The sequence below is a fragment of the Balaenoptera ricei genome, chromosome 19 (genome assembly GCF_028023285.1).
Source record: "Balaenoptera ricei isolate mBalRic1 chromosome 19, mBalRic1.hap2, whole genome shotgun sequence".
Classification (NCBI taxonomy): Eukaryota; Metazoa; Chordata; class Mammalia; order Artiodactyla; family Balaenopteridae; genus Balaenoptera; species Balaenoptera ricei.
This window is the reverse complement of record NC_082657.1, coordinates 62,493,733-62,517,298: the sequence shown is the minus strand read 5'-3', so window position 1 is coordinate 62,517,298 and position 23,566 is coordinate 62,493,733. Positions and strand designations below refer to the sequence as shown.

At 49.4% G+C, this 23,566-nt stretch overlaps 2 protein-coding genes across 8 annotated transcripts in view; one reads left to right on the top strand and one right to left on the bottom strand.

The window, feature by feature from the left end:
* The window catches only part of BANP (BTG3 associated nuclear protein), a 103,083-nt gene extending 83,813 nt beyond the window's left edge, over nucleotides 1-19,270 (bottom strand). For 2 of the 6 annotated variants that reach the window (XM_059904757.1, XM_059904764.1), the window contains exon 1: nucleotides 19,179-19,270. The gene's annotated coding sequence lies outside the window, so the exon portion shown is untranslated. Of the gene's footprint in view, nucleotides 1-109; nucleotides 435-2,426; nucleotides 2,445-9,192; nucleotides 9,214-18,301; nucleotides 18,795-19,178 lie in introns of those variants that run through there. The other 4 variants (XM_059904760.1, XM_059904762.1, XM_059904763.1 and 1 more) reach the window with 4 other exon arrangements.
* A 2,113-nt stretch (nucleotides 19,271-21,383) lies between these two features.
* The window catches only part of CA5A (carbonic anhydrase 5A), a 36,865-nt gene continuing 34,682 nt past the window's right edge, over nucleotides 21,384-23,566 (top strand). For both annotated transcript variants that reach the window (XM_059904411.1, XM_059904410.1), the window contains exon 1: nucleotides 21,384-21,495. In XM_059904411.1, the coding sequence (XP_059760394.1) occupies nucleotides 21,486-21,495 (10 nt within the window). In that variant the 5' untranslated portion in view covers nucleotides 21,384-21,485. The remainder of the gene's footprint in view (nucleotides 21,496-23,566) is intronic.

Genomic DNA, 23,566 nt, shown 5'->3' with positions numbered 1-23,566 from the left:
GTGTGTAGTCACGTGTCCGTGTATGCAAATGCACACGAGATGCTCTGGAATGATACACACTGAACCAAGGTGACACAGGAGGGAAAAGGTACAGATAAAACAAGCTGACCTTCATCCTTTATCCTTCTGGACTGTTGAGCTTTCTTTTTTTTTTTTTATTTTCGGCTGCGTTGCGTCTTCGTTGCTGTGTGCGGGCTTCCTCTAGTTGTGGCAAGCAGGGGCTACTCTTCGTTGTGGTGTGTGGGCTTCTCACTGCGATGGCTTCTCTTGTTGCGGAGCATGGGCTCTAGGTGCGCGGGCTTCAGTAGATGTGGCACACAGGCTCAGTAGTTGTGGCTCGCGGGCTCTAGAGCGCAGGCTCAGTAGTTGTGGTGCATGGGCTTGGTTGCCCCGCGGCATGTGGGATCTTCCCGGACCAGGGCTCGAACCTGTGTCCCCTGTATTGGCAGGCAGATTCTTAACCATTGCACCACCAGGAAAGCCCCCGGACTGTTGAGCTTTCTATAAGTACATATTACTTACTTACTGTGCTTATTATTATAGAGATTGTTTTTCTAAAACAGAGCAATAAGTACACAGATGAGGCCAAGCACGTCAAATCTGGATAAAAATTAGGGAGCCTTCTTCAACCCTGCCTTAAATCTACCTCCCAGCCTACGGCGTGTGGGCATCCACAGCCGTGACCACTCGCGCAGGTGCGCCCTGCCGAGCCCTGCCCTGCGATGCCCCTTCTGCTGGACCACGGGTCAGACTACCCCCTCGCCCTGCGGCTCAGCGCTGGACCTCTTCTCGTCCACACTGAAATACCATCTATCTGCCGAGGCTCACAATCCACTTCACCTCCGACCTCTCCCAGGAACTCCAGATCTACGTGACAACCGGCCTCCAGGCCAACTCCCCTGAGTGTCTAGTCTCAACGTGAAGGAACCCAAACTGGACCCGTCCCTCTCCACAACCAGCCGACACCTCCAGACTTCCCACCCCAGGTGCTCAGGCCAGAACCTTTGGGCCTTGGTTCTCCTCTCTCATCCGACCTGTAGGCAGAATCTCCCGCTGTCCTCACTCTGGCCTTGTCATCGCACATCTGGACCCACGCACTGGCCCCCACCTGGGTCTCCCTGCTCTGCCTTTGCCCCAGAATTACTGCCAATGTTTAAAAACGGGATCATGTTAAAGCCCATCTCAGCATCACTGTCTGCTCAAAGCCCACTGAAGGTTCCCCAGTCATTCAAGGTGCGTGCCTGGCGCCCAGCACCAGCCAGCCTCTCTCCGCACCCCTCAGGCTCCCCTTGCGACTCCTCAGTCCGCCACCTAAGGAGGCCGCCCCAGCTGGGCAGGCACACGCCAGCTCAGCCCTCACCCTCCGAAGTCCACCTGCCCCTCGGCCAGCCACTCCTCACCCGTCACACCCACCACCAGCACCCACGTCCCTGCTGCCCTTTCCTGCTTTATCACAAAGCCCTTATATCTAACCTACGACACAGGCTAAATACCCATCTTGTTTAGCATCTGTCTCCCCTGCTGGAAGACGAGCTCCACTGAGCCGGAACGCTCACCATCTTGCTCACTGCCCGGCTTGGGGCCTGGCACACCATGCACGTCCATGCCGCGGGTCTAGTGGGAGAGCCCAAGGGAGAGTCACCCCCCAGCGCAGAACTATGAAGGGCCGCACATCTGCTGACAAACCGTGCAGGAAGGGTGGCAGAGTTCTCTACGTCTGTGTTTTGATTTCAATAAGGACTGTACCATAATTAAGTCACATATCTGTTTAGCTTACAACTGTGAACTTCATGCAAATGACATGTTAGGTTTAACAGTGAAAATACAAGCTGCTCAGGGGTTGTCAGCAACAGACACGAGCAGCTGTTCATCAGCAGAAACACAGAACTATGTAAATATGTTATTTTTCTGTATTAAAAAGAAGTGTTGAAATAAAAAAAAAAACACAGAACTGCACATTTAGTTTTAATTTTGCTAATTTTTAAATATTTCGGACACCCATAAAATAAAACCAAAACGCCACTGAAACAGGAAAAAAAGAAAAGCTACTGTAATCGAGCACACGACTGAACTTCAGCAGACGTCACCAGGCAAAGCCCCCTGTGCCCACCCTGGGATTTTCTCAGTCACCACCAGAACGACATCACACGGGTCATCTCATTGGGGATGTCACAACATATGGGGTTTTTAGGGCAGACACTCTGCACAGAGCTGTTTCTCCCATCAGCCCTTGAACAAGTGCCCCACTGAACCTGTCTGCAGGAGGCTGTCCCTGGGAGGCGCACACTACAGCCACTGTGTGACCTCCGACTCTGCTCTACCAGAACTACTTCCCAGCCGTCAGATCCCTGCAGGCGACCCGTGTAAAGAGACGCGGCCCAGGTGCCGTGACGTCATGAGTGGAAGCGGGGGCGCGCCTAGCTCACCGTGGAGGGGCCTCGGGAGTAGGCCATGCCAGGCTGACCTCCCTTTACAGATGCCAAATACACGGACTGAAGACAGTCCTCGGAGGGGCAGGAGCGGCCCCGATGAGTACAAGAGACAGAAGACCCTGAAGACAAGTCTCGGAGAGCAATCACTCAGGAGACAGTGGGAACCGCCAGCACCCAGGCCCAACGGCAGCCCCGCCCCCCCAGGCCCCGCTGCCCCAGCCACCGCCCCGCCTCTGGCACCGGCTTCACGTCCACCTGAGCAGCAAGGACAAGTCCACACACCGTGAAGACCAGAGCGGTAACCTCCACCCCCAGCAGGAAGTGGCCCAGTGGTGCCCAGTTAAAAAGCTCAACTTCCAGAAACAGGGCACCTCCAAGAAAATAAAGATCATTCCATTCAGTCAGATCCATCTGGATATAGATGTAGTAATAAAATTAATTAAACGCCAGTATGAAGTAAGCAAAGAAATCAACTTTTATTAAACTGAGACATGGGAACAAGACTCAGCTTACTGATTTTCCCCAAGTCAGTGTGGGGTGGCAGGGGGATACTCAAAGGACAAATAGGGAAGAAAGAGAAAACGTGACTATAAATGACCAGCCAGGTACTAGATCATCGGGAAGCAGTGATTCTTAGGAAAATCCAGGCCACACTGTTTCTTCTTCAAAACAGCCCCCCTAAAAATGTTTAAGTTTGAAATTAGGAGAAGAAGGTCAAACTAGCCTCAGATGGCAGGTCCTTCCCCTCTATAGTTAACACGTTTGATTAAACTGGCCACTTTTATTCACCTTTTCCAAAATATATAAACCTCCTCAAATACAAACCACCAATGCAGGAAAGAGAACTGGCTGACTTTAAACTGATCCCACAGCACCGCTGTCTTACTTCAAGACACACTGGTCTCAGGACCCCCTTCCCCATCTGAAAGTTAGTGAGCTTGTACTCGTGGACGTGTATCTATCAATATCACCATCTCTGATATTAGAACAGAAAATGTGTGAATACTTTATTCATTTAAAAATCACAAAAACCCATACATTACAATATTAACATACAAAACTTTTTTTTACTAAAGATAACTACTAGAGGGGCTTCCCTGGTGGTGCAGTGGTTGAGAATCTGCCTGCCAGTGGAGGGGACACGGGTTCGATCCCTGGCCCGGGAAGATCCCACATGCCGTGGATTAACTAAGCCCGTGCGCCACAACTACTGAGCCTGTGCTCTAGAGCCCGTGCGCCACAACTACTGAAGCCCGCGCGCCACAACTACTGAAGCCCGTGTGCCACAACTACTGAGCCTGTGCTCTAGAGCCCGTGCGCCACAACTACTGAAGCCCACGCGCCTAGAGCTCACAAGCCACAACTATGGAGCCTCTGCTCTACAGCCCGCGAGCCACAGCTACTGAGCCCGCGTGCCGCGACTACTGAAGCCCGTGCCACGTGCTCCACAACAAGAGAAGCCACGATAATGAGAAGCCCGCACACCGCAAGGAAGAGTAGCCCCAGCTTGCCACAACTAGAGAAAGCCCGTGTGCAGCAACGAAGACCCAACACGGCCAAAAATAAAAACAAATTAATTAATTAGTTAATTAATTTAAAAAAAATAACTACTAGAGTTTCCAAAACAACAGCAGCAAAATCTTAGCAAGAAGAGAGACATAGTTTTGCATTTTTACAAATCTCTTTAATGTCAGACTTACTGGAAAACAACTGGGTTCTCATATCTATTACTGCATGAAAAAGAGGGCAGGGCATCTGAACAGCCCGTTCAGATAACTGTGGATATTCCTCTGTAATACAACACCAAACCTCAACAAGGGCTTTATTTCTCCCCAAAGGTGAGCTGCAATGTGGAATCTAAAACTGTACTGCTGAACTTTTTGTTACTTTATCACTTTAAAATCTGTCTTTAAATGGACATTTACCCGGGTCTGATTTGGTCATTTGGAAAATACTGGTTCAGTGAGTTATGCAGACCTTCCGAATGTTGTTCATTACAGATTACCTAAAGCATCACATTCCTTAACATCAGCACTGATCTCATCAGAAAAGTCCTGGGGAATTCCCTGGCGGTACAGTAGTTAAGACTCAGTGCTTCCACTGCGGGGGCACGGGTTCGATCCCTGCTCAGGGAACTAGGATCCCGCATGCCGCGCGGCGCAGCCAAAAAAGTAAATTAATTAATTAATTTTAAAAAAAGAAAAAGAAAAGTCTTGAAGTATTAGGAAGCTGCCAGGTTCACAGTGGCAGATACAAGCTTTCTGAAATTCCAATTCCACTTGGAAGTACAAATTTTACCACTGGCAATAGTGTTAGCTGCTTTCCTTGCAGTGACAGGCTAACTCTGTCCGTTTAGTAAGAAATGCTGGTAACGTGTCAATTATTCCGTTATGGTGGTCCATGAGAAAAAGCGGCCAGTTCAGCTAGCAACCCAAGTAACTGCAGAAGGGCCCGTCTTCCAGGCAACCTCCCAACTCCAAAACGCAGAAGTGCTTTCCACACACTTCCTGTTTTGTTACACAGAGTATTAAAAAGGGGTGTACTCAGGGCTGAGATTTAACAAAATGAATGATTTTTACTGCTGCATCAAGGACATTCTTAGATGAGAATGGCTTTTCTGAATTGCACGGCAGTAAAGAATCCAGCAACAATGGTAGCTCGGGGACTCGGTCCAAATGTCAACAGGCAAAAAGAGGCAAATGACCTCTTGACAATCATGAAAACTATTCTGACCACAAATACCCACTGGGAATGTCTCCAGGACATCCCTGGGGTCTGTGGACCACGATGGCAACCACCGCCTTCAGGAATTATATTTCTAGAAAGAAAGCATAAGAACCACATGCACATTAAAACAAATTTCAGATAATGTCTGCTATAAAACAGAAATCATACAAGCAATTAAAAGCAACTTTTACTTGATTTACCAACTGCCAACGATAAATGTAAATACATTGCAGAGGCCTGCATATATCTCGCAATAAAAGTTCTAGTTTCTACATAGATAATGCCCATATTTTAATTCTTCTCTGGTAGCTCCTAAATTGCTTACACTGTGAAGTATTATTCTGATAACATAAAATACTAAATCTGCCAAAGATGCAGGACTATAATAATGTACGGGGACTGTAGGCTTAAACACCTTAACCTTATTTCCTAGTTCTGTGACAAGCCTTAATGAGTGTCTGTGGACTACTTATACAATTAATATCAATGATCTTATTGCATTTATTCATACATTCTTCAAAAAACAACCCCCGGGTCCTGTGCTAGACACACGCTGAAGGGAGCAGAGCTAGCCCTGCCCACGAGACACTTACTAAGGCAGTAAGTCGGAGAAGTGACACTGGGGGTATCCTGGGATCGACTGCCCGCCAGGGCCGAGGGTGGACACCGGTGGGGGGCTGCAGCAGCCGCCTGGCCAGGAGGATCAGGGCACGCTGCCCAGAACCGGCGGAGAGCTGAGCAGTCGGAGGAGGAAGGAAGGGGTCAGAGATGCTGGTCTACCGGCCAGACTCTTGAAAAGTCCACGGCATGAAACAAACTGGCAGAGGCTGCGGAGACCTGCCGATGTAGGGAGGCCCAGGGGCGGGACAGGGGAGAGGCAGCCACAAAGAATCCCAGGGGAAACCTGAGTATGGACCGTATCTTCAGTGACACGGAGTCACTGCTCCTGTTTGTAGGTGCAGTTATGTAAAACAATGCCCTTGCTCCCGGGACACGAGTGCTCAAGCACTTAGGGGTGAAATGAGGTGACCTCTGCAACTTACTATCAAATGCAGGAAAAAACAGAAACGACGCAATGTGCCAGAACGTCGCCCCGTCGCACACCCAGATGCAGGGTGTATACCTGTGTGTCCATCGGGCCCCTCTAGGAAGTGCCCCCTAGATTCCAGCGAGGAGGCAGCCAGGATCACGGATTCAGTCAACAAGCTCAGGTGAGCTCGGAGAGCCAGCGCCCTGGAGGAGGACACCGTCCCGGGCACGGCCACATACGACATAATGGTGGAAAAACAGCCTGTACCATCTCTGCTACGTACCTGCAAATCTCAGGCGATTGCAAAATAACTGTTTTAGAAAAAACAAAAATAATAAAACCCTCCAATCCACTCTGCCGCCCGCCAGCTGCCAGCACATCCCTCCAGAGCCAAACTCCTAGAGCACATTCTGGAACCCTCACCCACACCCGTCCGCAAACACCATCCCTTCCCACACCCTTCAGGACCCCAAACAAAACACTGGTTTCCAAACTCACCGTCGGACTGGACAAGAGCCCTGTGAACGATTCCCACCGGCCTCCCCGCTCAGCACTTCTCCTCGCTCAGAGCACCCTGGGGTCCTCCTCCTCCCCGGGGTTCACCCCTGGCCCCACCTACGCTGGGCCCTCCAGCGGCACCAGGTCTGAGCCTCACGCCGCGCCACCCGGAGCCCCTTCGGGGAACCAGAGCCCAGAAGCACATGTCCCGGGGGCGCACGGCAGGCCCTTACAGGGAGTAACACCCACGCCCCCAAATCACCACTGCCGCCCGGACCCCTCACCAGTGCTTTCCCTGGTCCAGTATGTCAAACCACACTATGGCCATTTGACAATAAAATCCGCTCCCACACTTCCAAAGCCGAACTCTGCCCCCATCCCTACTCTTTCCCGAGAGCACCGCTCAAGGAGATCCCACCAACCCCCCCAGAAAGAACCCTGCAACTCCTCTTTTAACTCTCTCTGCTGTCACCCCCAGTATCCGACCATCACCAGGCCCGGGGGCCTGCTCCTTCCCACCCGACTCCTCTCTTCCTCCTCCCCCACTGCACCTGTGCCGCTGGGCTCTGCTTCCTTGAACCCGTGAACCGGCTTCCCTGTCCCTGCCTCCAGTCCCTGGCGATTAGGCGTCATCTCTCTGTAACCCACCCTAAGGTGGAATCCACGGATCTGTCCCTTCGTCCCTCCCAAAGCCACACATGGTGAGGCGGGAAGCCAATTCCCTCCCATCCATCCTGCAGATGAGTTCCAGGCTCATACCTCCCAAAGGGCTGTCGTCACAGCGCCCGGCTTGGCATCACATCTAAACTCTATCTGCATTTCAGGCCTCTCCCAATCCGGCTCCTGCCTACCTAGATACGACCTCATTTTACTCACTCACTCAACAAATGCCTTCTAGACCAAGGGTTGGCCCCGTGGACCATTTCCAACCCTCCACCTGTACAGCCCATGAACCAAATCAAAAGAAGAACAGTACTCCCTGACATGAAATTACATTAAACTCAAACGTCAGTGTTCACAAATAAAGTTTTATTGGAACACAGCCGCAACCAGCTGTCTGCACACTGGCTGAGGCTGCTCGGGGGCTGTCACGGCTTGTCCAGTGACTGACAGCCTCACTGTAATGTAAAAACCTCTGCTCTGTGCGCTGGATCATCACGCCACAAACACCCTGCTGGGCACATGGGAGTGACCCGTAAATCCTGAGCAAGTGAATAAAGAAACGACCTTGAGGTTCATGTGCTCCGTAAGCACAGATTCTCCTGAACTAGTCACTGGCCTGGCAGCTCCTTCAATCCTTCAGCTACAGGGACAGAAGAGATCTTGGTTCTAATCATCTTCCCGTTAAAAAAAAAAAAAAGGTAAAACATGCAACATTTGGAGACTACAGGCAATGCTCTCTCCTACACTTCACTTGTTGCTGTGTTTTTTACAGTTAACATGGAAAACACTCAGACGTGAGGACAAATTAGATGACAGGTCAATTTTTTTACCTCCACAGAAGAATGTTATGTCGCAAAGAGCCACAACACATCATGCTGAATTCAGGGTGAAATTTAAAATTTTTAAAGTCATTTTCCCACTGACATGTGCCCATATAAGAAATACTGGCCCTAAAATTATAAGAATTCAAACTCAACATTGCAAACTGTCTAAAACCATCTGATAGAATTTAAAATTGTCAATAAAATATCACTGAATATCAAATAATCTGCCAAACTTACAACACTCTATAGCAACAGAATCTACCACAATTTACTTTCTGAGAAGCGCAGGAGAAAAGTCACCTCCCTGGAGAGAACAAGAGGCTGTCTTAAGCCTGATGACTGCCAAGGGCGGCTGCCGGGCCAGCTGTGTGGAGTTCACACTGGAGGATTCTTCACAGTAGAAACACACATTTATCAAGGGTCCTTGCGTTTCTAACAAGTGTATACTTTACAACCATGCCCAAGCTTTTAACTAGCAAGTTGTACTATTTAAATCACCTCTAAGCTCCTGTCCAGTTCTCAAATTCTAAGATTCTGTGACGTAAGTTTATCACAGACAAAACTCTGACTACATGCAAATTTCTATCAATTAAATCTGCCCCATATAAACTGGTAAGCATAAAAAGATACAGGGCCTGGTGGGTGAAGCTGATGATAATAACAGTAATTATAGGAGCTACCATTCATTGGATCCTAAACACATATTAGCATTATTTCACTGAGTCTTCACAACCTTGGATGTAGGTGCATCCCCGTTTTACAGAGATAGGCCCATCCCCTCACCATGAATATTTATTAAGGCAATATGAGACCGGAGAGCAGGTGGGGTGGCGGGGGTGGGGTGGGGGGGTAGGCATGGGGAGCAGGGCCCGGTCACTCGGTAACTCACTTTGTGTTGGGCTAACGAACCCCACTGTCATCCATCACCACATGTTCCCTTTGCCTCCCCTGAGAGCAGGGCTGTGCACCCACCCATCCTTCAGCTCCCTCCAGAAACTGAAATCCGTTTATCACTCACCTGCCCCTCCTGTTTATTCCCATGAACTGCAAAGCTTGGGGAGGAGGGTGGTCAGCCGTCCAGGGTAAGGATGCCAGTGTCCTAATCTTTTTCCACCTTGAAATTTTACAGAAACCAAATAATACTAACAATCATGTGCCAAAATGTTAAGGAAAGCTGTAATCCTAGCCAGGAACATAAAAAAAGACGATGAACACCCAGCTTGAGCAGTCATTAAAACAAGTAACGAGGACAGGTGACAGATGCAGGGACCACTCCAGAGGTTTCTGACGCACAACTGACATCAGGCAAACACAGCCCCTCAGAGGCAGGGCCCATAACGAAGGAGAACAAAGTAATCTGATCTACAACAGAAAATGGACAAAAGTGTAGGGAGCCCGTCAAGGACGAGTCGCAGATGCTGGCTGACCCACGCACGGTGCTGGCATGGCTCGGTGGTGGCAGACACAGCCCACGCCACTGTCACCTCGGGGGCCAAGGAGCCAAGTTCACAGTCTCCATTTTACTCAAGATCATAATTCTCAATGTCTAATTAAAACTTAGTCATGGGGACTTCCCTGGTGGCACAGTGGTTAAGAAACCACCTGCCAGTGCAGGGGACACAGGTTGAAGCCCTGGTCCGGGAAGATCCCACATGCCGTGGAGCAACTAAGCCCATGCGCCACAACTACTGAGCCTGCGCTCTAGAGCCTGTGAGCCACAACTACTGAGCCTGCACACCACAACTACTGAGCCCACGTGCCACAACTACTGAAGCCCGCGCTCCTAGAGCCCATGCTCCACAACAAGAGAAGCCACCGCAGTGAGAAGCCCGCGCACTGCAACGAAGAGTAGCCCCCGCTCGCCACAACTAGAGAAAGCCGGCGCGCAGCAACGAAGACCCAACGCAGCCAAAAATAAAGAAATTAATTAATTAATTAATTTTTTAAAAAACAAAAAAAAGTCATGGAAAACAACACCCTAAAGATTAGAAACTGCACTTAGAACCCCAAAATTACTGGGCCTGATGTAAGACTGATGAAAAGTTCATGCCATTAAAATGTCCATGTAAAGCATGTATTTATAAAGATACTTTAACCTTTTCAAAGCCGCATGCATAGTCAAATGCCTTAATCAGACCAGAATGCCTCCCTCTTACTGCTCCAGAAGCCCAGGAAGCCGGTCTGAAACGTGACGAGGACTCTGAACTTCAGGCTGCAAGTGGGCGAGGAGGCCCAAGCACCAAGAACGCCGTGTGCCAAGGGTCTCACACATGCTCAGACGTGCGCCCCACGCCACCGCGGCAGGGAAGCCGTGCGTGTCTGTCCTCCACGCAGAGCAGGCACTGCCAAGTCTGCCCCAAAGCCAAGCAGCCCCAACACTGGTTTGAGCTGCACAGGTCCACCGATACGCCGATTTTTTTCAATAGTAAATATTTCGGTACTGCAAGAGCTGCAGCTGGTTGAACCGAGGATGCAGAACCACGGATACAGAGGGCTGACTACAAGTTCTATTCAGATCTTCCACTACGTGCAGGGTTGGTGCCCCTACCCCCCACAATGTTTAAGGGTCAACTGTACTTTGGTAAATAAATGGGTCCAGCACTGAACAGCAGAAGCCCTTAGAAAATAACCCTTACCCAGCCCAACAGGACTATGTAGATTGGAGAGTGACCTTAAAGAACTTTTTATAAATTTAGCAAATGACACCATGTAAGGTCATACTCATTTCTGACCCACAGCTCTAGCACATCATAATCCCACCGCATCCACACGTGCAACCAATGATCTGGGCAGACTTTAAAAACAGCCCGGCATTCTGCCTCTTACCTCTACTGCCAATCTTTCCCTTCCCTCTCCCGAACAGAATAGCAGAAGGAAATGATTATGCAAAGTGATTGCTGTCAACAATAAATATGCAGACTTTTGATGTCACTAAACTTGTAATTTGTAAGGATTATGGTGTCTAATTTATGATCATGTCGGTAAGGGCAAATGTTCTTAGGGAAAAATACATCCAAAGTTAATAAAGGAGTCCCTTTTTGTTTTGCTAAAAATGGACGTTATCGGGATAATTAATAAAATCTGAACTAGATCTGATGCTTAGATAACACAGCTGCATCAATGATAGATTCCTAATTTTGAAAACTGTACTGTGGTTATATAAGAGAAGGTCCTTGTTAATAGGAAACAGCCATTTAAGTGTTTAAGGTTAAAGGGACTTCAAACTGTTCAGGAAAAAATAATAGAAAAATATACACACACACAAACACAGAGAGTTGCAGAGAAGAGAAAGGATAAAGCAAATATAAAATATTAGCATCTGAGACTCTAGGATAAGCCTACACCATAATTCTTTGTACTATTCTTGCAACTTCGAAGCCTGAAAAAACCCAAATCCAATTCCTATGAAGAGATGTTGAGGCTATTCTTCCAAAGAACAGCAGTGAGAACAGACAGACGCATTCTCATCTGAAGGTGCTTCGCTGATGCCAATTATACTTCATGCACATTTTCCCAAAATACACCCTGCAGATCACCCCAGGCTCCCCAAGTCAGCAGTGAGGAGCACGGCTGCTGGAGGTGGCGCGGCCTGTGGGAAAGGGGCCCAGCGGGAGCGCTCCTCACCACCGGCTCACTCTCGCTGAATTCCCCTGCTTGACTTCTTTCCCCAACTCGCATGAGCACCTGCAGTCTCGAGTCACACACTACGGTCTGAGGGGCAGGTCCAGCCAGCGGTTAGTTTTTGTAGATAAGTTTTATTGGAAAACAGCCATGTCTATTCTGGCTTCTCCAAGGGCAGAGTTGAGTGGTTGGGACAGACCCCCAAAGCCAAAAATGTCTACTCATATAGCCCTTGACACAAAGTTTGTTGACTTCTGCCCTACAGCCGAGCGTTTAACCACATCAGTGGCATCTCCAGACTCTAGAAACGGCCTGGAGACTGAGACAGGGGAAAAAGAAACAGGAACTTTTGTTGAAGGGCAGTGATCGTGGCCTCCTGAGAGGTGCTCCAGGATGGGCTGGCTCTGCCTGCTCCACCTCCTGTTGGCCGGAAAGAGTGATTTCTGCTTCAGATTATAGTGGATCCACAGAAATCCCAAAGAGGCAAAGCAGGCTTCCTGAGCTCTTGAATGATCCCTGGAGAACTCGTGAAGCAAGTTGAATTGAGTGTTTTTTGTTTGTTTTGGCTGCACTGGGTATTCGTTGCTGCGTGCAGGCTTTCTCTAGTTGCGGCGAGCGGGGGCTACTCTTCATTGCGGTGCACGGGCTTCTCATTGTGGTGGCTTCTCTTGTCGTGGAGCACGGGCTCTAGGTGCGTGGGCTTCAGTAGTTGTGGCATGCAGGCTCAGTAGTTGTGGCTCACAGGCTTAGTTGCTCCGCAGCATGTGGGATCTTCCCGGACCAGGGCTCGAACCCGTGTCCCCTGCATTGGCAGGCAGATTCTTACCAGGGAAGCCCTGAGTGTTTTATTAACAGCTACGCACAGAGGGAACCCCAGGCAGTACACGTTTGTTTTCATCTTACTGCACCCCTTCAGCTTTCTTTCTCCCAACACAGTAGGACTGCATTTTATACAAATCTGAATTATGCAAATTTAAGTTATACAAATGTAAAATAATGTAATAAATATTAAACCGTCACTTCACAAAAATCGTGAAATTAGTTGAATCCTGCAAATCTTAAAAATCCACAAAATGTTTAATTTCAAAACTAGAAAGCCAGTTAACAGCAAACTATGTTTGCCCACTGACAGCTGCAGCAATTCTTCACTGGTAAACAGGATGCCCCGCGTTCTTTGTCAGATTCAGTCAAAATCATGGGTGGAGCGAATGACTTGGCGTCTCCAGGGAAGCTCCCAGCATGAAAGGCAGCTTAACGCAGCACCCTGCTCCTGAGGCCCACCCCTGGCTCCAGCCCACCAGTTCACAGGACAGGTCCCGTCCTGCCATCCACCTGCCCACGCAAGTGCAGGGCCACTCTTGGTGGTGACAGCTGGAACCGCAGCCTGAGTCATCCCGCCCCCCGACCCAGGAAGATCAAGGTGCCCGGGGGCTCTCACCACACTCAAGGGACACACAGTTCACACGAACAAGGAAATGCCAGCAGCACACGCACCAAGTTTTCACTGCCAGCTTTATCCAAACCCATTGCTACTTTAGAAAGGTTTAACTTTGCTTCAAGTCATTTGATGACTTTCCACCTTGAAGAAAAAGGAAAAATCACTAGAGACCAGAAGCAGCATTCTTTGCAGCACAGAACGTAAATCTTTATTACAAAAGGTTTGTCAGTACAGGGCTCTGCCCAAAGCCGCTCAGCGCAGTCCCGGCTTCCTGACACCACTCCGCCCGCCCCATCCCTACCTGGGCCCTCCCTGCCAACTCACTTTCTCCTTCAGAGCATTACCTGGGCTCATTTACTCTAAATGCTAACACAGAAGGACTTAGGGCAAGGAAAGGGTAGTCAGCTTCCACAGACACTCCATCCCACCTATCTACCTTTTCAGTGATGTAATAAAACTTATTCTCATCTCTTCACCTTCTCTGGACTTTTCTGGTGGATTTTATTCTTCCATCACTTGTGCATTGTCAGCAATCCGACCTTATGGGTCACCAGTCATCACCACCACCATCCCCCCTCCCCAGCATGAGGGTCCTTATAAAGACAAAGCAAATCTTACTGTCCACCCCACCACAGAGGCAGATGATCCAAAACATTTAATCAAATTGGACAGTTCCTGGCTATGGGCAGATGTGAAAGATGCAGAGAATTCAAAATAGGAATCAATTTCACGTGACTTCCACAATGCTTCGGGTGTACTCTCTGCTAGTGGCTTAGGAAGTTAAGGTTTCCATCACGTTTTAATTCAAGAATACCCACAGGTTTCAAGCAACGGCAGGCTCTGGGTGGTCATCCCAAGCTCAGCTTCCTCTTAGACTTAGTCTGCAGCATTACGATGAGGGCGTGCACTGGGGGGGTGGCAAGGGGTCAAGAGCGATCCCCCTGCTCCCTGCCCTCTAGAACTGAAGACAGCCCCCTCTCTTCCCAGGAGGCAGCCCGGGCACAGCCCTGGATAGTGGACAGACAGAGTCAAAGGCAAGGCAGATGGCATAAAATGAGATCATTAGCTAAAGCTCTAGTTTTTAACTGGTTTCACAACCTACACAAAAGTGAGAAACCTAAGGGTTAAGTACTTTTAAAACTACTCAGAAAGGCAGGGATGATGCTAGGATTCTAAATCTTCTGTGAGGAGTTAAATGAGCTCCAGGTACTATCCTGGAACAACAAAACAAGTGTAACTTTTTAAGAGCAAATTTCAACCATGTGATGCCGCCCCCCACCCCCCCAGCGGCTCTCAAATTTGCCAAAAATGAACATTTCAGAATGGTTCAGGGCAATTCCAGTGAACAATTCATTATGCGATTGTTTTTATGACCATCATATATGTGAAGTCAGGGAACACAATAACGACCTTTATTTCCCTCTCGTAAAGGGAGGACTTTTTACAGCTTTTTCTAAGACATTCTCGTTGAGAACTTTAATACATATTTTCCCCCAGAAGTCTTTTCTTCAAAATGAGAAAATGCTTACTTTTTCCAGGTTTAAATAGCTCAAGTGGTAAAGTTACATGGACATTTTAAAGTCAGTCTGGCATTGTCATGTAATATGTATACTTAACTGCACAGCTAAAGTTTTCAGAATTTACAGCGTAGATGAAGGTCATAAGGAAAAACTAAGGCTAGTAAGCTGTAAGTGGTGTTATCAATAAGCCATTTATGCAAACTCACCTAGACCCTGTGCCAGGGATACCCATTTACCAATCCACCAAACAAGGCTTGTGGTTCTTTATCTCTTTTCTCCTTGTCAACCATCTAGCACAGGAAGTATTTCTTCAGCAAAGTGCATATGCTACACCTGGCAGTCCTTTAAAGTGCAAATTCTGAATCTTCCCCTATCTTTCAACACCTGGGGTACTTCTGAGGCGCACTAGTCAAGATTTTGGCACATGTGCCTCAACTTGGGTTTCGTCATGGTTAGACTTTGGGTATGCATTTCTGTCTCAGTGCATATCAAGAAACATGATATCATTATGTCTTATTACTGGTGATGCTGAGATGCTATCTGCCAGGTTTTTCCACTGTGAAGTTACTATTTTTCCTTTGTAATTTATAAACATCTTGGGAGAGATACTTTGGGGCTGTGTAAATATCACAGATTGGAAGAGACTTAAGGAGACATGACAACTAAATGCAGAGAGGGATCCTGGATTAGCTCCTGAAACAGAAAAAAGACATTAGTGGAAAACTGATGAAGTTCAGCAAGGTCTGCAGTTCAATTAACAGTACTGTGACGATGTTAATTTTCTGATTTTTATAAGAATATTTGATAATCTAAGACGTCAGCATTAAAGGAAGTGGGTGACGGGCAGAGGGAAGCTCTCTAAACTATTTTTGCAATTTTTCTTTAAGTCTAAATTTCCTTCAAAAGGAAAAGTTTACTGGAACCTCCCTGGTGGCACAGTGGTTAAGAATCCACCTGCCAAAGCAGGGGACACAGGTTCGATCCCTGGTCCGGGAAAGTCCCACATGCCACGGAGCAACTAAGCCCGTGCACCACAACTACTGAGCCTGTGCACCACAACTACTGAGCCCATGCACCACAACTACTGAGCCCGTGCACCACAACTACTGAAGCCCGTGCGCCTAGAGCCCGTGATCCGCCAAAAGAGAAGCCACCATGATGAGAAGCCCACGCACTGCAACGAAGAGCAGCCCCCGCTCGCCCCAACTAGAGAAAGCCCGCGCACAGCAACGAAGACCCAAAGCAGCCAAAAATAAACAAAAAATAAATTTTTTTAAAAAGGAAAAGTTTACAAAGCTCCAGATTCGGATTCCGTATGTTGGACAGGGCCTGAGAGTCTGCTTTTCTCTCAAAAGCCCAGTGATGGGGACGCTTGTGGTCCTTGCTGTGGACCACTCCACTAGCAAGGCCCTGGAAAACACAACTGACGTATTTCACTACTCACAACTTTCAAAGGACAATCAAGTAAAATGCATGAAGATTACACTTTGAGCACTGTAATCACTGCTTACCTAGAGGTGATCCTTAAACTTTGGCCCAGTGACACAGAGAGCAGCTCACTGCAGAGTCTAAAATCACACTCCTTGCTCTAACACCGTCTGTGCCTCGCCTTCCCCAGACGAGCCTGGCACCCTGCAAGGCTGCGGAGCCAGAACGGCCAGCAGGAACGCACACCACCCGCCCACAACGGCAACGCGGAGGCGGCCATGGGGGCCGTGATCTGGCCATCCATCCCACTGCTGGTGGGCAACCATCACCAAGGCCACTGGGAGGCAGGAGAGCAGAGCAATGAGAACAGACTCTGGACTACCTACTCACAGAAAGCGACTGGCCCCACAGGTGAGCTCTGCTCATCCCATTAAAATGACTTTTAATATGGTATAATAAACCCACAAGAAAGAATATAAGACAATAGGCAAGAGATTTTGCAAATTTCTGGCAGACCAAGAGGATTTAATGGGGGGAAAAGGAAATAGCAACCTGGAGCACACAGGAGTGGATACAACCAAAGGAGGGCTCTAAGCCTGTGGAAGGCGAGGACCCCATACCCCGGCTCCTCAGTCGAGGGCGAGGGCTGTGGCCGCCCACAGAAGTCAGATCCCTATACAGAAAAGCTGCACTACGGCCCTCCCTACACCAAGTGGAGCAGCCCCAAATCAAAGGGGTCTTCCTTACGCTGAAAGGCCCAGAGAAAATCTGCCTTCTGGCATTTGAGGTCCCAGCACAATAAAAAGTTCCCAAACACCCGAAGGGAAACCCGCACATTTTCAAAATCAGCCCCACAGGGGACTTCCCTGGCGTTCCAGTGGTTAGGACCCCACGCTTTGACTACAGTGGGCCCAGGGTTCAGTTCCTGGTTGGGGAACTAAGATCCCTCAGGCCGTGCGAATGTGGCCAAAAAAAAACAAAAAATCAGCCCCACAGACTCAGATTTCTCTGCCTGCTTCCTCTTGCCTTAGACAACAATTACCAATATTTGAAGAGTACTTGCCATACAAAGTAAGAAGCCAATCTTTTTAAAAAGAAGAGAACAACAAGTGGCACTTGAGGAAACAAGAAATCAGAGAACAAGGGAAGTGAAAAAATCCTTAACAGTATCCCCAAAGTCAAGGAGATAATGCATTCATCAGACAATACGTTATTACGAAAAAAAGAACAAGTAAGCCCTTAGAACTTAAAACGTTGTAGAAATAAAAAATTTTAAATAGGACTGGAAGATAAATGGAAGCCCTATCCCAGCAACAAGAATAAAACGACACAGGAAGAGGATAAAGACAGGAGATTCAGAGAGTTAATCCAAGATGTCCATCATCAAACTAGCAGGAACTCCTAAAACAGAAGCATAAAAGCAGACCAGAAGAAATTCTCAAATGACACAAGAGAATTTCAAATTCCAGAGCTGAAGGACACGTCCCCAAAGTCAAAGAGCATTCATGGTGGGACTCGACATTGTTTTGGCATTCTAGAAATGGCTGAACACCACAGAGGATCCTCACGAGTTACCCAAAAGGAATAAGGCTCCTTGGCGGAAAGTTTTCATTGAAATAAAGAAAGCCAAGATTAAAACATGAGACCTGAAGAAACTCAGATGTAGAGTAAGAGAAAACATCAGGATGATACCTGGGCTGGTCTAAAGAGTCATCAGTCCAGATGAGAAAAAGGACAGAGGGCTGGGGAAGGGCAAGGTCGGAGAGATCCAACACCATCCTTGAGAATTTAAAACGAGGTAAAGAATCAATGGGAACAGAAAGTGCAAAGAAAAAGAAAGGCCATCACAAACAATAGGAAAAAAAAAAAAAAGCTGTATAGAGGGGAAATGGATTAGCTGGCTGTGAAGCAGTATTTGCTCAGCAGGGATAGAAGAGGTGAGATAAGATATGAAAAGCTAACTCATCCTATCATACCAGCAAGTCAAGAATGTATAAAACCAATACAATGCCAGCTTATTATTTAGAGCTACGGAGAACTTCCTCAAGAAACAACAAAAAGATATCAAAGAATTTGAGGAGTGGAACTGAGAAGTGGGGCAGGGGGCTGTTGCTTCTCACCTTAAGTTTTCCACTGACGTTTTACTGGGTACGATTCTTTATTAAAATATCAAGTATGTGTGCAGCTTTTTAAGAACACGGACTTCAGACAGATCGCGTTCAAACCTGGCTGTGTGTCCCGGGCAAGCCCCTTACCCTCCGTGGGCCTCGGTCACCTCCCTGTCCACCTGACTGGACCGCCGTGATGAGAAACGCTGCAAACGCTCGGCAGGCCCGGCCGCAGCACAGGACCCACACATGGCAGCCGTTTGCTAAAAATCAACGCCAGTGGTGACAGAATCCCACGTCCCACAAACACACACTTATTTTAATTGCCAGACAAAGGAGAACTGGAGCTGAATCCACGGAGTTAAAGTTACGGGCGGTTCAGGCGTTCCGAGCACCGAGTAGTGGTCCCCACGGCCGTCCCCCTCACTCGGGCCCGCCCCGCGTGAACCTGCCGCCTCCCGCACTTCCGCTCCGCAGCCGCTGTCCCCGCGCCCGCAGCCTCCGGCTTCCCGGGGCCTCTCGGCCCGGAGGGGCTGCACCGCAGCAGCAGCAGCGCGACCCCGCCCCGCCCGCCCCGCGGCCGGACGCCGCTTGTGAGGGGCAGGTCCCGGAGGGGAGGCCCGCGCCGGCGGGGCGGTGGGAGGGGCGGCCGGAGCCGGGCGCTGAGGTGCGGCTGGCCGGCGGCTGACAGGGCTGACGCGGGGGCGCCCAGGGCGGCGGGCCGTCGGGGCCGGTCCCCGCGTCGGGGGGGCGGGGGCGGCGGCGCGGGCGCGGCGGCCGGAGGAGGGCGCAGGGAGGAGGGAGGAGGGGAGATCTCGCTCTCGCTCTCGCTCTCGCCCCGCGGGAAGGGGGAGGTGGAGACGCGACCGGCTGCGGGAGCTGCAATTACCGTGTGGGCTGCGGAATTCTCGTGGTGTTTGTCGAGGAGATGCGATAATGGCGTCCGTCCTCGCGAGAGAAGCCGCCGCTCTGCGCAGGCGCTGCGAATCCCTCCCCGCGGCCCTCCGCCTTGCACCTTCTGCGCAGGCTCCCTGGGCGGGCGCGCCGGCCGAGGGGCGGGGCACAGGGGAGGGGCCTGTCGCTCCGGGCCGCCCGCGCTCCCTTCGCTGGCGCTGGTGACCGCCGGGCATGCGCACGCGTCCTGCTCCCGCGCCACAGTTTAGGCCCCTAGGCTTCTTTCTTCCCGCGTCGCGCGCTCGGGTTCCTCGCTAGCCCCTGAGAAGTCGCATCGCTGGACCGTTGGAGGAATTTGCATTTTCTTTGAGGCCTAATGAATACGAATTAGCTCCCCGACGACTACATATCCCGGAGGGCCCTGCGCGAGCTTCGAGCAGTGCATTCTGGGACTCGTGGTTCCTGCGTCTGCACCAAGCCTGCCGGTACTTGTGGTCCCTCCGCCCTCCGGTCGCCCGACTGCGCCCTTGCATGGAATGGTGGGACTTGTAGTTCAGATGCCGCGGTCGGCTGCTCCCGGCGAGGCTCCAGCTACTGCTCTGGCCGTGTTCCCCCGAGTAACAGCGGGTGCTCAGGGGTCCCTAGGGCCGTCACAGGCTCGAGGGCACAGTCCTGGAAAAATATATATTAATTACACGTGATGTATATTTTATATGTAATTGATGTTAGTTATGTATCGTGTATAATATAGGGACTATTATATATGAAAAACATAGTATGAATTTGGCTGTATTTATAGAGCATAAAAGTGCGTTTGTGGGTACTCGTAGGAAAAAAATTCCCAAACTATAGCCAGTTCCCAGAAATGTTATTCCTGCTTACTGGTATTGCTGGGATTACCACTGCTTTTTCATTTTTCTTCTTTATACTCGCCTCTGTTTTCTGAGTTGTTTACAACGAGCTAAAATTCATTTGATCCTCCAAACACGAAACGGTGGAGCTATTTTCATTCGGAAAGGAAAACGCTGTACCGTTAGTTTCCTGCCCACTTCTCTTTCGCCAATAATAACACTGTACTCAGGGCAGTAACCAGCTGTGCGGCCTTGGGCAACCTTGTTGCGTTAGGGGCTCTTCAAGAAATAGCCCTCGGGGGTCTCCTGAGACTGGTCACTGGATTCCTCTGCAGGAAAAGTGCCCTAAAGAAATTCCAAAGAACCACAAAAGGTCAGCGCTGGGAAGATCCTGATAATGAAATGAGATCTGTCCTGTTCAGAGGTGAGGAAGAGTTCAAAGAGATTGGAAACATTGCTCAGCAAGGTTACATAGCTGGGAAGAGATGAAAGCGGGGTCTGGAAGCCAAAGCACCTGGGTCTGGAGTCCAGAGTCCGTTTGCAGTGGGAAAAGGGTTTCTGAAGCCAGCCACAAAAGTCCCGGGAGAGCCGTGCTTTCTAGCCCCACCTCTGTCTCAATTACAACCAGTCTGAACACATAACTCTAAAATTCTTGACAAGGGTTCATGAATATCTGACTAGAAAGCAGATGAACGTAGGGTGATATTTTTCACACTATTTCAGAATATCACCAAGTCCTCATCTGCAGCTCCCTTCCAGGCATGGGTTTGCCTGCTCCTTCCTTTCCAGGCCACTGCTAAGTCATCCGAAGTCATTTTTAAGCTGATCAAAATGACAGTTGTGCTTAGGCTGGAGTGCTTGACTTCTCTTTTCTGTTTTTGATGTTTCAGGTTTATTTACTTTTCACTTTGCTGCCCAGGAAGCTCAAATAGACGAAGGTGTGCAGTATTGACAGCTGATTAACCATGGTTTAAAAAAAATTAAATAGCTAGAAATTAGCGAAGACAACTGCCTACCAATGAAAGTTGACTTCCCTACCACAGGGGACTCTTCTCCTTGCCATCAGTCCTTACAAGAATCCAATCCAGGGAATTCCCCGGTGGTCCAGTGGTTAGGACTCCACACTTTCACTGCTGAGGGCCAGGGTTCCATCCCTGGTCGGGGAACTAAGATCCCATGAGCCACACAGCGCAGCCAAAAATATATATATATAAAGAATCCAATCCAAGTTCCTGGAGTTAACTAGGCTGAAGTCACATCACTGGGGGCTTTATGGAAAGAGAGGGAGGTGCACCCTGGCCTGGATGGCACCAGACATGGGGGACCACGTGGATGTGCGTGCACCAGGCGTTTGCAAAGATCTCCAAGGCCCCTTCTTCAAAACCGTGCAGAGCCCACTTCAGGCACACCCTGGAATCCTTAGAAGGTCCTGTTCCTGAAGATGCACCAGCATGGAGAACAGTGAGTTATTTGTGAAGCCCTCAGTTGCCCAGGAAAAGCCTAGAAAACAGTATAACTCCATAGACCAGGGCTGTGAGAGCAGGCCTGACGTGGGCTTGGAGTCCAAGCTCCCTGTGGCAAGTTGGCCGTCTCCTCTGGGAACTGGCGTTTCAGACTCAGAGCTCATGAGGATATTGGGAGGATTCGATGAAGCAGAGTTTGTAAAGGATTTAGCGGAGGGTCTAACTCAGGAAATGATCATATTACCGTGTGTTGAATTACCTTGCCTTGGCCAGGCACATCTTATAATCCCTTTTCATTGTGAAGAACATGAATTTCAGAGAGGTTAAGCAACGCACCCAGGGTCACACAGCCATGGCAGTACTAGAGCTTTGAGGAGGAAGGTCGTGAGCTATGGTGGGAAAGGTACTTAGGATGTGGGATATGCGGGTCCTTGTTGGCCAGGGGACAAGTTTTCTTTCCATCCTACAATAACGGGAAGCTTTTACAAGGTGTGGGGCAAGGGTGGATATGATGAGATTTGCATTTTCAAAACTCACTCTGGCGGGAGTGTTGGAAAATGAGTTGGGGATGGGGAGGAGGGGTCCTGAGTGGACTTGGGGAGAGCAGTCGAGGCTGTGGTAGGGGTTCAGGCAAGAGACGGTGGAGACCTGAACCAGGGTGGTCACAGTGGAGACGGAGAGGCGGGGGGACCGAATCAGGAGATTCCAAGGGGTGACGTCAACGGGACAGGAGCACGAATCCGATCCTGGGACAGGGGTGAGGGAGGGGGGCCTCCGGATGCCTCCTGGGCCTGCCGATGTGAGACTGGGTGGACGGATATGCTGTTCCCTGAGCCTGCACTGAACAGTGCCTCTTTGTGCCTGGTCCCCCCAGGGGACCTCTCGTGTAGCTCCTCCCCCATCCCGGACACCTGGAAGAGACCTGGTTTGGGGGTGAACCGGAGTCCTGGGGACAGAGCTCAGAGGATGATTCAGGGGGAGTGGGAAGGCGCAGGAGCCAGGACCCCCTGTAGCCCCACCGCTGCTGGCGGGGATTCCACCCAGGCCAGGACAGACCACTGCCGCACGTTCTGGGCCATGGAGAATTTTAAGGAAGTGCCATCAGTAAAAATTCACCTAGTGTAGAATTAACCATTAACCATTTTAAGGTGCACAATTCAGTGGCACCAGGTGCATTCACGATGTTGTGCAACCAGCACTGCCTCGTTCCCTAACGTTTTCATCACCCTTTACCCGTCATTGCCCTTCCTTCCTCCCCCCTCCCCCCAGCTCCTGGCAACTGTCTGTCTGCATATGTGCCTGTTCTGAACATTTCATTTCGCATCCGTGGCATCACACGATATGTGGCCTTTTGTGACTGGCTTCCTCCCCTTAGTGTGATGTGTTTTCAAGGTTTATCCATGTTGTAGCGTGTGTCAGCATTTTGCTCCCTTTTTTTTTTTTAATTACTAAATTTTATTTTTTAGACAAGTTTTCAGTTCACAGCAAAATTGAGCAAAAAAGTATAGATTTCCCACATACCCTCTGGCACCTCCCCAACTTACCCCGCATCAACATCACCTCTCGACCCAGAGTGGTGCATTTGTTACAACCGATGACCCTGCACTGACACGCCACCATCACCCCGGTCCAAAGTCTACATTAGGACTCACTCTTGGTGTTGAACATTCTGTGGGTTTGGACAAATGTGTAATGACGTGTATGCACCTTTATAGTCTCCTGCAGAGTAGTTTCACTGCCCTAAAAATCCTGCGCTCCACCTGGCCACCCCTCCCTCCCCCCAACCCCTGGCCACCACTGATCTTTTCACTGTCTCCATAGTTTTGCCTTTTCCAGAATGTCACAGACTTGGAATCATACAGTCTGTAGCCTTTTCAGATTGGCTTCTGTCACTTAGCCATATGCATTTAAGATTCCTCCGTGTCTTTTCATGGCTCAACGGATCATTTCTTTTAAACACTGAATAATATTCCACTGCCTGGATGTTTATTTCACAGTTTATTCATCCCTTCACCTACTGAAGGGCATCTTGGTTGCTTCCAAGTTTCAGTAGTTATGAATAAAGCTGC